Source organism: Gastrolobium bilobum, unplaced genomic scaffold (assembly GCF_033153095.1).
Source record: "Gastrolobium bilobum isolate Gb01-03AN ecotype WA unplaced genomic scaffold, APGP_CSIRO_Gbil_v1 utg3577, whole genome shotgun sequence".
In the NCBI taxonomy this organism is placed as follows: Eukaryota; Viridiplantae; Streptophyta; class Magnoliopsida; order Fabales; family Fabaceae; genus Gastrolobium; species Gastrolobium bilobum.
In genome coordinates this window covers 147,573-161,404 of record NW_026895401.1, presented here as the reverse complement: position 1 = coordinate 161,404, position 13,832 = coordinate 147,573, and the positions used below count along the sequence as shown (strand labels likewise).

General features: G+C 37.7%; 1 protein-coding gene across 1 annotated transcript; it reads left to right on the top strand.

Annotated features, from left to right (window-relative positions):
- The first annotated feature begins 8,322 nt into the window (after positions 1 to 8,322).
- Positions 8,323 to 9,201, top strand: LOC133309279 (uncharacterized). Its single transcript, XM_061510032.1, has one exon. It carries the CDS (start codon positions 8,323 to 8,325, stop codon positions 9,199 to 9,201), a length of 879 nt encoding a protein of 292 aa, XP_061366016.1.
- Positions 9,202 to 13,832: the final 4,631 nt, after the last annotated feature.

The following is a 13,832-nucleotide window of genomic DNA, read 5'->3' as shown; positions in this document are numbered from 1 at the left end:
TGAAGAAGTTGCAATGGACGAATTTTCAGGCATACTAGATGCTGAAATTTGCTCTTGTTCAGAATCAAAATCACAAAGAACTTCGGTAGGCTGCTGCATATTCCAATCCCAAGTGTTTTCTTCATAAAAAACAACATCCCTGCTAACCACAATTTTTTTCGTCAGTGGATTAAATAATTTATATGCTTTAGATGTATCACTTACACCTAGAAAGACACATTTTTCAGCCTTGTCATCAAGTTTTTTCTTTTCTGTTCCGGGACATGAGCATATGCAATGCATCCAAAAATTCTAAAGTGATCCACATTTGGTTTTCTCCCAACTCTTATGGCGTCACTGCAAAGGTTTGACTTCTGTTCAAGACATGAATACACCAGTTTACTGCTTCTGGCCAAAACGTCTTTGGAACTCTTCCTCTTACCAACAAGCTTCTAACCATGTTGAGGATGGTTCTATTCTTCCTCTCTGATACACCATTTTGTTGTGGTGTATACGCAGTTGTAAGCTCTTTTCGGATGCCATGTTCTTCACAAAAAGCTTCAAATTCTTTTGAGCAATATTCACCACCACGATCTGTGCGAAGTGTCTGAATCATCCTTCCTGTCTCATTCTCCACACGAGCTTTGAAATTTTTAAATGTAGAGAAAGCTTCTGACTTTTCCTGTAAAAAATAAACCCACGTTTTTCTAGAAAAATCATCAATGAAGGTAATTAAATATTTTTTACCTCCATTAGAAATTGGATTTATTGGACCACAAATGTCTGAATGCACCAATTGCAAAATTCCCTTTGCTCTCCATGAGTTCCCTTTTGCAAATTCAGAACGATGTTGTTTGCTAACAACACATTCTTCACATACTAAGGAATGAGGAATTATGATTTGAGGGAGGCCTGTCACCATATTTTTCTGTTGGAGCGTCTTCAACCCACCAAAGCTCAAATGGCCATAGCGAAAATGCCACAACCATGAAGGATCTTTCATTTTAGCCTTTAAACTAGATTGGATTCCTTCAATCTTTAATGGAAACAATCTGTTTGAACTCATTTGAATAACAGCAATAGCACCTCTAACAGAATCATATATTTCACAAACACCATTTTTAATAGTGATCACATAACCCTTTTCTTGTAATTGGCCAGCACTCAATAAATTACTTTTCAAATCAGGAACATACAATACATTAGATATTGTTTTCACAAAACCATTCTTGGTTTTTATTTTAATGTCACCTTTTCCCATTACTTTCACAGTAGAATGATCACCAAAACTCACAGTAGATTGAAAATTTTCATTCAGATGAGAGAAAGAAGACTTACTACCACTCATGTGGTTGCTACAGCCAGTATCCACATACCAAACATCTGGCTCAATTTGCTTTTCATCTTTAGCAACCATCAATAAGGTTTCACCTTCCTCCTTTTCTGCAAAGTTTGAACTTTCTCCTTTTTCCTTGCTATTTGGCAGCTTAGTATAACATTCAGATTGATAATGACCAAATTTATGACACCTGAAACATTCTACCTTGGATTTATCAGGGGCTCCTCCTCTGCCTCTACCTTGAAATTGATCATTATTGGCTCTGAAATTAGTGGACCTTCCTCTGCCTCTACCTCTGTCTCTACCTCTGCCTCTACCCCTTCCTTGAAAATTGTTGGAACGAGTATCGGTAGAAGCCTTTAATGCTTGCTCATCTGTGTCTTCCTGTTTGAACTTCTGTTCATGCACCACCAATGAGCTCTGCAATTCATCAAGTGACAAATCATCTATATCTGTAGTTCTTCTATAGCACAAACAACAAAGTTAAATTTTGCTGTTAATGATCGAAGAATTTTTTCTATGACAGTTATTTCTTCTGTCCTGCCTCCATGAATTCGCATTTTATTGACAACGGTCATCACGCGAGAGAAATAATCTGCAATTGATTCTCCCGACTTCATTCGAAGTGTTTCGAATTCCGAGCGTAAAGCTTGAAGCTGCTGCCTCTTTGCTCTTGCAGAGCCTTGATACTTCTTTTTCATGGAGTCCCAAATATCCTTGGAAGTTTCTTTGGAAAGAATGGTTTCCAAGATAGAACGGTCAATGGCCTGGAAGAGATAATTCTTCGCCTTCAAATCCTTCAACTTTACTGCTTCATGAGCTGCTCGTTGTGCTGCTGTCAACTGATCTCCTTCTGCTAGTGCTGGTTCAACAACACCATTGGTAACTACATCCCAATATTCCTTGGATCGAAGGAAATTCTCCATCAACATGCTCCAATGATCATAATGACCATCGAAACGTGGAATGGCTGCTTGCACAAAATTAGAATCTGTGGCCATGACTCTTCACTTTTTTTTTTCACAACTCAATTCCCTCACGTGTTTAACTCTCAACCTGGCTCTTGATACCACTGATAGAGAAAAATTAAGATGCAGAAATATAACTCACAATGTTTGAAGAGGGAATACAAATTTCATAAACTGACTCAAACTTAATATATAAACCAGAAACTAAAACTGAAAAACATAACATTAAGAGACACATTACACCCAAATAAACTCTAACTTAATGACTCATTATACTACCCAAAGCTGACCCATTATGATACCGTTAAGACTCATCAAACAACTTTAGTGCAGCACATGGCCGTTACATCAAACTTAAAAGACCATTGAATTTTCTAACGGACAAAAAACAAAGAGACTCTAACATCAGAGCCATTGATCTTTTTTGATCTAATGGCTCTCAGATGATGTGTCAAATTTCAAACTTGACACAGGTGTCAAAGGATCCTATCCAGTGTTTTAAAACTCGGACCGGTCATCGAACCAGTTGAAGTACTGGGTCACTGGGTCACTGGTTCAACCGGGTTGAACCGGGTTGAACCGGATTTACTGTTCACATATTAAAAATATAAAAGTATTACTTATATTAATAAAAAATCACATAAAAAACTATCAACGAGCTTCAAAAATAAATTGATTTTCAATTATAGCAAATATTATATATTTCTAAGCTTCTAGCTCTAGATCATATCCTAATATTGGATTAAAATTGTAATATAAGTTAAATGCACCTTTTGTGCTTGACATGATACGGATAAATTAAATCATGATAACAAATAGTATGCATGAAATATACACTAAAAAAAAGTGTCAACCGTTGAGATGAGATCATGAGACCATCAGTGTTTATCACCACTCAACTTCATGAGATCATTATAAGATGCAACTAAATTACATAAATGAACTGCACTAATCTAAAATACATTATTATTTTCACCTTACTTTTAATCATATTCATCATAAAATATGAATATGATTTAATTCAAGAGTTCTTATCAACAAAAAAAAAGATTGACCAAAAAAAAAAAAAGAATAACCAGTCTAACCCGAGTCAACCGAGTCACCGGGTCGCCAGGTTTCGGCCGGGTCAACCGGTCCAATCCGGGTTGATTGCAGAAGCGGTCCAACTACCCGCTCGGACCGGGGAACCCACCGGGTCACCGAGTCACGGGACGACCGGCCGGTCCGAGCCGAGTTTTAAAACACTGATCCTATCCCATATATATATGCGCGTGTATATATATATATATATGGGTTATGATCATTTTACACCAATATAAGTTACTCTCTTAATCTTGTCCGCTGATCCCACTTATATCTAAGGGCTCAAATTTTTTAGTAATGTGAGCCATTGGATACAAGTGGATCAATGGTCAAGATTAAGTGTAACACTTCTAACTCTTACACCGGTGTAAGAATATCATGTCCCTATATATATATATATATATATATATATATATATATATATATATATATATATATATATATATATATATATATATATATCATTTGACACCGGTATACTAAAAAGTTTGACACCAAATCTTAATTGCTGATTTTCATCAATCTAACGAATATAATTTAGTAAAAATTAATAATTAATTAATAAATATGACCCAATAAATTATAAAAACTAAATCCACGGCAATCATCAGTTGTCATATATATATATATATATATATATATATATATATATATATATATATATACAACATTAGAATCATTTTACCCCAGTGTAAGTTACACTGTCAATTTTGATCATTGATTATATTTATATCAAACGGTTCTAATGTATTATGTATGTGACCTGTTTGATTCAAGCAAATCAATGATCAAAATTTGGTGTAAGACTTCTTATTCTTACATTGGTGCAAGAATATCTTATATATATAACACACACATATATATATAAATATATTATACATCCTACTTTTGCTCCCGTTGCCTTTCTGGTTAAGAGGAAAAATATTTATAGGATTTATTATAATTATTTTTTATTGTTAATACAAATAAGTATTTTTAAAAATATTCCAAACTCCTTTGGATCAATAAGAGTTGGCTCACTTGACCATGATACATCCATAACAAATCCATGACTCAGATTAGGATAAGAAAATGAGAACTATTTGTTAGATTTTGCATCCCCTCATTTTAATGTTTAGAGTAAACCCTCAACTCAGTCCTAAAAAATTAACGTGTCACCCATTAGAGAAATCAGAGCAGAATTTGTATTTCCTCTTTCTTTGAATTCAAGGCTACGTAGCAGAAAAGAAAGAAAACTAGAGAGAGGAAAGAAAGAAAAGATGGATATTCAAGCTTCCACGGCTGAAGAGGAGGATCTCCTCCAAAGGAGTATCAAAAAAATGAAGGAGGTTGCCACGGTGGATGGTGCTGAGACAGGAGGTGGACAGAGGAAGGTGATTTCTTATAAGGATAGCTTAATGCAGTTTAATGGGAATTGGGGAGAAGTAGAGAGTGTGGAGAATGATTGGTTATCAAAGCTGAAAAGGGATGAGGAAGACCTAGAAGAAAAGTTGAGGCAGGTGGAGATTGGGGAAGATGATCCTTTATGTCCTACGTATAGATTTCCAGTAGAAGAATACAAGGAAAATTGTAAACAGTGGGAAAATACACTGATAGTTAAACTACTGGGGAAGAGGTTGGGAGCGAAGTTTTTTACTACTAGACTTTAGAAGATGTGGGGTTTAACTTGTTCTCATGAGTTCATTGATCTTGAGAATGATTTTTACTTGGTGAGATTCAGTAATGAGAAGGATTATACTCATGTATTGCATGAGGGTCCTTGGGTGGTCGCTGATCACTATGTAACAGTACAGCGATGGAGATCTTTTTTTGATCCGTTTGATGACTCTGTTAAAAAGCTTGCTATATGGATCAGAATACCTGGTCTTCCTGTAACATCCCCGTCTCGAGCCGGTTCAATTAACATACATATGATAAAACAGAAAACAGCGGAAGACTTAACTTCTGAAAATACGAGCTAGCTTTTTCTTTTTCTTTTTAAATTCTCATTCGTCGTAAACGAAAAACGGGCAGAGTTTCCTCTATAAATCGGACAACTGGGGATTTTCCAATCCCTCACAGAAGCATTTCCTGATAAACAGTTTATACAAATATAATCAAATGCCCATCCATGGGCGCATGCATAACTTGGCTCAGTGCCACTATATCTAACAGCATGCAATCCAACACGTAAACATATCTGAATACTACCTCATCATATAACGTGCCTGAATACCCAAATGTACATGCATCAAAGCGACAGACATGTACAAAACATATACAGGCCATATACACAATAAAGGATCAATATCATGATCCATCAAATGCGAAAATACTAAAATACATCAAACACTCCAAAAAGGTAGTAGCCTACAGCCACTCAAAATCCAATCTGTCAACTGCCTCAGCCACGTGTCGTGTCCCTGCCTAGTGAGGACTCACCGGCAATCTGGGCACCTGAAAATGTGTCCCCAAAGAGGGGTGAGATTACAAATCTCAATAAGCTCCAGGTTTATAGAGAATTCTCCATACCCCTGGCTCACTCCTGCATGAAAGTCAGATACAAAGTATACGAATACAACATATAACAGATATCATAACAGAACAGAGCATATATCCATATCATATCAGAGATGTGCGCCGTCATTCCCTAGGGAGGACCCCAAGCGGAAATCAACGCACGTGTTCCCGAGGGAGGACCCCAAAGCGGAACCAGACATATCAGAGGAGTACACCATCAGTCCCGAGGGAGGACCCCAAAGCGGACGTCCGGGTACTATACAATCAATGGCCAGAGATTGTTACAGAAATCAAATTACAGAAGTCATATCAGAGCAAAACATATCATGTTATCAAATAACTCTATATGAATGCATCTATACAAAGCATCTAAATTACAGTCATACAGTCCAACCATAGTTCACTAACCATGGTGGAGCACTCAAGCAGGAAAAGACTCCTTAAACATAGAGCTTACCTCTTGAAGCTTTACCAATACCCTTACTTGTTGCACAAGTTACTTATATATCTTCAAGAGATTCTGATTCCTTTTCAGTCCCTAGGTACACCTAGAGCAAGAATCCACAAATACCAATTAATAAAATGCCATCATGCCTAGCTTTCACATAAGGCATACATCTTATCGCTTCTTTTCATTTCTTTGCATTTTTGCCAATCCTATGCCAATACACAAGTCTAGACCTCTTTATAACCGTTGGTGTTCTTTAATTTAATAATTCATTCCCTTACGAATTTCCAACATAAATCATAGCATTTTACTTTAAAGGACCGTGGGCCTAAAATTAGGAAATCAATATATTTTTCCATGATTTCTTTACAAACCATTTCACTTCATGACTTATCATTTTCATACTTTGAAACACACATATTTTATTAAAATAAAATATGACAACATCTTTCCCTAAACACCCTATATGTCGAATCCTTTAAGGGAATTTCCAAGGATCCTTCTCTTTTACAATACATTTTCCTCACTTAATTTAACAACTACACGTACATAAATGTATAATATATACCAAGTTCCTATTTAATTTTTGGGAATCTCAAGCTCTTTAAATCCTTCAAGGCCGAACATCAAGGGTTATGTTTCAAAGGATTTTCTTTCAAATTTAACATTCTTACTAACTCATCAAATTTCCTCTTATTCAAGCACATTAAACCTTCCCAATACATACAATAAATCTTTGTGCATCACCCCTAATTACCCTATCAAGGCCGAAATCTAGGGTATGACATCATGGGATTTTTTTCCAATTTTTATACATGTTCATATGCTTATTCCACATTCCTATATCCAACACATCATCAATCCATCATCAATTCAAATTTTAAACTAATTTATTTCACACCAACACATGCTCACAATTTCTATGACACAAACCATCAAAATATCATCATGGAAACAAAGGTTTCTTACCACTAATCAACTTCCCAAAGCCTAGAAAGCAACCTCCAAGCCAAGCTCCATCAAAAACTCACTTTTTCTCCTCCAATGAATAGTAACTCGAAAATGAGAGGAGGAATAACTCTTCACACACTCAACTATAGCTCAAATGGATAGGTGGAATGGATTCATTGAGTGGTTTCCAATCAATTTCATGTGGTGGGTCATTGGATTTGGTGGATGGATGATGAAGAAATCAAAGAAGGAAAATTTGAAACCCTAGCCCCTTCCCCTCCATGTGCAGCTCGGCCATGCAAGAGAGAGAAGAAGAAAATCTGAAATGAATAGTGTTTCATTTAAGTGACAAGGCTATATAGGCACATGTGGCCATTTTCATCGGATGTTTTTTTATCGCGTATTTTAACTTAAATTGACCCGGAACTAACTCAAAGCTACAAACATATTTTTATTTCCTAAAATCATTTACATTAATTTTTATTTCCTAAGGAACAATATTCATAATTCACAGTATGGTTTTTGCACCGTTTTTGACAAATGCACTTGCATCACTAATTGTACTTCATTTACTTACGAAACTTAAAACTTATAAACTTATCATTTTCTTGGGCCTATATTGACTTGCTTGGCATATATTGGACTTTCTTATTCTTATTTCATCAATTATTTATTTCTGGACTCTACCGGTTGCTTAAACAGCAGTACAAAATACCCGGTAGAAACACTATTCACGAGATTTTCACGGAAAGTGCCAGACTATACAATTTTTCGTTCTGAACTCATATTTGTCATCAGAATTTTCAAATTATGTTCCTAAAATTATTTTGCTCATTTTAAGCTCTACCGGTTAATTCACAAACTGTAAATTCTCCGGCAGAACGCACTGTTCATAACATAGTCATGATTACAGTCAAAATACTCGAAATCGCTCACTGAATCTAATTATGGCATTTAAATCCTTAAATTAAATCTCTAACTAAGATTTACCAGTTAGGGTCATTATACTTCCCATTGAGTTATATACGTCTAAGCATCTCTGGAGAATTGGAAGTATGTTTGGGAAGCCACTTAAAATTGATCAGAATTCTATTAAGCGGTGTGAAGTAGGAGAGAGGGAAATAACACAGAGGGCAAGATTTGCCAGAATATGTGTTGAGGTTGATTTGCGAAAAGCTTTTTTGTCCAAATTTAATATTTATGGACGTATGTTTCAAGTTGCATATGAGGGATTACACATGATTTGTTTTAAGTGTGGAAGATTTGGTCATAGGAAGGATAGTTGTCCAACTATTATCAATGCAGGGGAAAAAGCAAAGGATTTGGGACATGGCCCACAACATGCTACTGGAGAGTCAAGGAAGCGAGTGGAGATTGATGGAGAAGCTTTTGGGAGTTGGATGATTGTTCAAAGACCTATAAGAGGAAGGAAGAATTTTCAGGTGAATCTGAACCAAGGTGGTAATCCAAATGAGCTAACACGAAAGGGTGGCGGAGCTGGGCAGCGACCGCCGGCGAAGACTGGTGGATCACGTTACGAAATATTAAATTCTGATTTGAATGCTGATTTAAATATCATTAGTCAGGTTCAAGAAACGCCCATTGACGATACGCAGAATAATATTTCAAAGGAGACGGTTGACGTAGCTGTTGGTAACGGCAAGAAGGTTCTGGAAATTAATAAAAATAGGCAGTTAGGAGATGGTGGGAAAATGAATGACATGGAAGGTGGGGTCCCTATTGCAGTAAAAGAAAAAGGAAGTGTATCAGGCACAAAGGTTAGCCTTGGGCCCAATCTAACATTTGGGAATATCCCAAAGATTAATAAGTCCAATTCCAAGGTGGTGAAGCAGACTCGTGGTGGGGGCCAACTGCTTAAACCCAGGTCCAGTATTAAGAAGTCCAATGTGACTTCTAAGACAAACCCGAAATAAGACCGTGGTGTTACTTTCATGCCTTCGGATGGAAATCGCGTGGAGAAACAGTTAGGTCAGAATCATGTAAAGATTGTTCAACAACACGATGTCCAAAGTAGCAAGGAGATGAAACCACCGGATGCTTTGGAGCTTATGCGTCAGTATGATCAATCTCATAAGGGGATGTACTCTTCAGAGGAAATTGTCACCTTGGGTGGCATCACAGTTCACACTGAACTCAGGTAGGTGGTTTCAAACCATTTTATTACCCCAATTCTATCTGGTTTTTAATGATAGTGTGTGTATAGAATGTAAGGGGGGCAGGGAGGAAAGGACTTTGTCCCCTTCTTCAAGATATTGCTAGAAAGTATCGTATTAAGTTACTGGTTCTTCTTGAGACTAGGATTAATGGTGAAAGAGCTGATCAAGTAATAAAGAGTATTGGTTTTAATAACCACTATACAAGGAGTGCAGTAGGTTACTCAGGGGGCATTTGGCTTATGTGGAATAATTTGGACGTTGGAGTGCAGGTTTTGGATAATCATCACCAGTATGTTCATGCTAAACTATCATGGAAACTGGAGAAAAAAACTGAAGAGATGACGTTTATTTATGGGAGCCCGAAACGTGTGGAACGTAGAATTTTGTGGGATAATCTTCGTTTGTTGTGTACTCAACCTTCTATACCCTGGGCAATGATGGGTGATTTTAACTTTTACTTAACTAATTCAGAAAAAACAGGGGGTGGGGATCCTTGTTGGGGTGCTATGAATGAATTTAAGGATTGTTTGGATGATTGTAAGCTGTCTGATGCTGGTCACAAGGGTCCTAATTTTACTTGGAGGAAGGGGTCTCTTAGAGAAAGACTTGATAGGTTGTGCTCTAATGAGGCTTGGAATATTAAATTTCTTGATAGGTGGGTGAATCATCTTCCTTTTTATTCTTCTGATCACCGACCTATTTTTCTTTGGGATGGGCAACCTTATAGGGCTGAAAATGGTGTTAAGCCATTTCGGTTCTTAGCAGCTTGGCTCACTAGTGGAGACTTTGAAGAGGTGGTTAAATTGTGCTGGAATAAAGATCTGAATTGGAATGTGGCTTGCCCTAAATTTCAGCAACAGGCTTTAGATTGGCATAGAGAGGTTTTCAGGGCTGAGACTTGCGAGAAAGCTAATCTCCATGCTAGGATTCGTGGTATTGATGATCCGCTTAATGAATGTGCTCATGGTCCTTTGGAGCAATTGCAAAGGAAATTATGGAAGAAGCTTGATGTTATTTATCTTAGAGAGGAGCTTACTTGGTTCCAACGCTCAAGGAGTAATTGGTTAGCCTTTGGAGACAAAAATAATAAATTCTTCCATTCAGTTACAACAGCTAAACGGAGAAGAAATCGTATTAAGATGTTAAGGAATGATGATGGTGATTGGGTTGGGGATGGTAAGGAAATTGTGGAGTTAACAGTTAATTTTTATACCAAACTTTACTCCGAGGAGGAGTCTCGAAGGCAAGCTTTTCCAATTAAAGGGGTTTTTCCCAGACTTGATATGTCTATGTTGGATAGGATGGGTGTTTCTCCAAGTAGGGATGAGATCAAAGCTGTGATTGATAGCATGGGTCCTTTTAAAGCTCTAGGGGTGGATGGTCTACATGCTGCTTTCTTTCAATCTCAATGGCATGTTGTAGGGGATTCGGTCATTAATCTAGTTAATAAAGTTTTCCAACAGCCTCATTCTGTTCGGGACATTAATCAAACTTTGATTTGTTTAATCCCGAAGGTTGATAACCCAGAGAAGATAACTCAGTTTAGACCTATAAGTCTGTGTAATGTGACTTACAAGGTGATTATTAAGCTTGTTACTAATAGGATTAAGGAGCACATGTCGAATCTTGTGATGCCCAATCAGTGTAGTTTTGTGAAGGGTAGGCATAGTAGGGATAATATCATTATCACCCAAGAAATAATTCATTCTATGAGAAGTAGGAAAGGGAAAAAAGGTTGGATGGCAGTGAAGCTGGACTTGACAAAGGCATATGACCGAATCAGTTGGGAATTTTTAGAAGATACTTTAAGGGATATTGCTTTGCCTGAGAATATAATCTCCTTAATAATGTGTTGTGTTTCCACTTGTACTATAAATGTGCTTTGGAACGGAGCTACTACTAAAGAGTTTAAGCCTTCAAGAGGTCTTCGACAGGGGGATCCGCTATCTCCTTATCTGTTTGTTCTGTGTGTAGAAAGATTAGCTCATATGATTCAGCTTGCAGTGGATCAGAAAGCTTGGAAGCCAATATACCTTAATAAAAAGTGCCCTCCTATATCTTATTTATTCTTTGCGGATGATCTGTTATTGTTTGCTGAGGCAGATGTGGATCAAGCAAATATTATATCTAATATTCTTGACTGTTTTTGTGCCTCCTCTGGGCAGAAGGTTAGTAAGGATAAAAGTCGAGTTTTCTTTTCGAAGAATGTAAGTCATATTAGAGCTAATGAGGTGTGTGAAGCTATAGGTTTTAGCATAACACCTGATTTGGGTAAATACCTTGGAGTTCCATTGCATCATCGTAGAGTTGGAAGATCTACTTTCAATTATGTTATGGATCGGTTGAGAGACAGGTTATCAAGTTGGTCCCAATCATCCTTGTCTTTAGCTGGTAGGGTGACATTAGCAAAAGCAGTTTTATCATCGATTCCCATCTATCCAATGCAGACTAGCTTCCTTCCTATGTCTCTTTATGATGATATGGACAAAATTACTAGGAAATTTATTTGGGGTTCATCACCTGTAATTAGAAAGCCTCATCTGGTTGCTTGGAATCGTGTTTGTCAGCCAAAGGATCTTGGTGGTTTGGGGTTTAGAAATATGCGTGATATGAATAAAGCCTTGATCATGAAAATAGGGCATGGCCTAGTGACTCATAAAGATAATCTCTGGACTAAGGTGCTTCAGGTGAAATACAACCTTGAAGATGGTTTGCTTCCAACCATGAATAAGCCTCAGAAGTCTTCGAACCTGTGGAGAGGGATTGTGCATGTTTGGCAGGATGTGATAGATGGTTCTTCAATCCTTTTGGGCAATGGACAACACTGTAAGTTTTGGACTGATAGTTGGGTTCCTGGTTTTGGGGCTATAGAAGATTTGGTTCTTTATCCTCTTAATCATGGTGATAGGGAGCTGGTTGTTGCTAATTATGTTACGCAGCAAGGAGTTTGGAATTAGGAAGCTTTTACTCATTTGTTACCTAGGGAAGTGAATCATAGTATTGCTAGTATCATGGCTCCAACTTCGGTGGACCAAGACGATAAAGTAATTTGGAAGGAATCTGGGGATGGTTGCTTCTCAGTTCGTTCAGCTTATAGTCTTATCACAGCAACTGATGAAGAAAATCATGGGCAGCATTGGAAGAGAATCTGGAGTTGGGATGGTTCACCGCGTATTAAGACTTTCCTTTGGTTAATGATGAGTAATAGTTTGCTCACTAATGCTACGCAAACTAATAGAAATATGGCTGATAGTGATATTTTCCCTCGATGTATGGCACAGAGGGAAGATATTCTTCATGCTATTAGAAGCTGTCCAAGGGTGTTACAGATCTGGAGCTCTCTTTTTCATCCTATGCAATGGGATACCTTTGTATCTCTTAATCTCACTAACTGGTTATCTTTTAATCTCTCTTCTAATGCAGGTATCTCAAACAGTTTTGATTGGTCTTTGGTCTTTGGTGTTACAGCTTGGCAAATCTGGAAGGATAGGAATAGTCTTGTTTTCCAAGATAAGACTAGTCCTCCGCAAGCTATGCTGTCACAGATTTGGTGTTATGTGGAGAGAATGGTGGAATCAAATATGAATCTTAGGATTGGTGGGCTGCATCATTCACGGCCTAGAGTGGTTAAATGGGGAATTCCCCCTCAGGGATGGCTGAAATTGAATGTTGATGGAGCTAATGGTGGTCATAGGGGTCTCTTTACTTGTGGAGGAGTCATTAGAAACAGCTCTGGTATTTGGTTGATCGGGTTTAATAAAAGATTGGGTGCTGGAAATACTGTGACAGCTGAGCTTTGGGGAATTCTTGTGGGTCTTAATCTGGCTTGGGAGAACGGCTATAGGAAAATTTTACTTGAAGGAGATTCTTTAGCTGCGCAACAACTTCTTCAGCAATGTGATAAAGATCATCCACTATTGCCATTAGTTAAGGATATTAAGAAGCTTCTTAATAGATCGTGGTCTGTGAGAGTTCTTCATGTTCTGCGTGAAGGGAACAAAGTAACAGATTGGCTTACAAAGCATCATTTGAGTCAGAATGCGCAAGTCAAGGGGACTTTGACCATATTGCCACCTTTTAGGCAAAAAATTACCGGATTGCCACATCAGGAAATTTTTTTGCCAAAATGCCACGTCACAATCTCGCTGGTCTGACAAGCGGGAATGGTCTGGACACGTGTCAGCGTCTGAATAGTCAACCATTCTCGCTGGGCTGACCAGCTAGAATGACAGAATGCTGACACATGGCAAAAGTACAAGCATTATCTGGATGTATGTACTTTTGCCACGTGTCAGTATTCTGTCATTCTAGCTGGTCAGCCCAGCGAGAATGGTTGACCATTCAGACGCTGACACGTGTCCATACCATTCCCGCTTGTCAGACCAGCG

Bases quoted from the DNA above. Each gene is read 5' to 3' on its own strand.
- LOC133309279 (XM_061510032.1), top strand. From the start codon at position 8,323: ATGTTTGGGAAGCCACTTAAAATTGATCAGAATTCTATTAAGCGGTGT.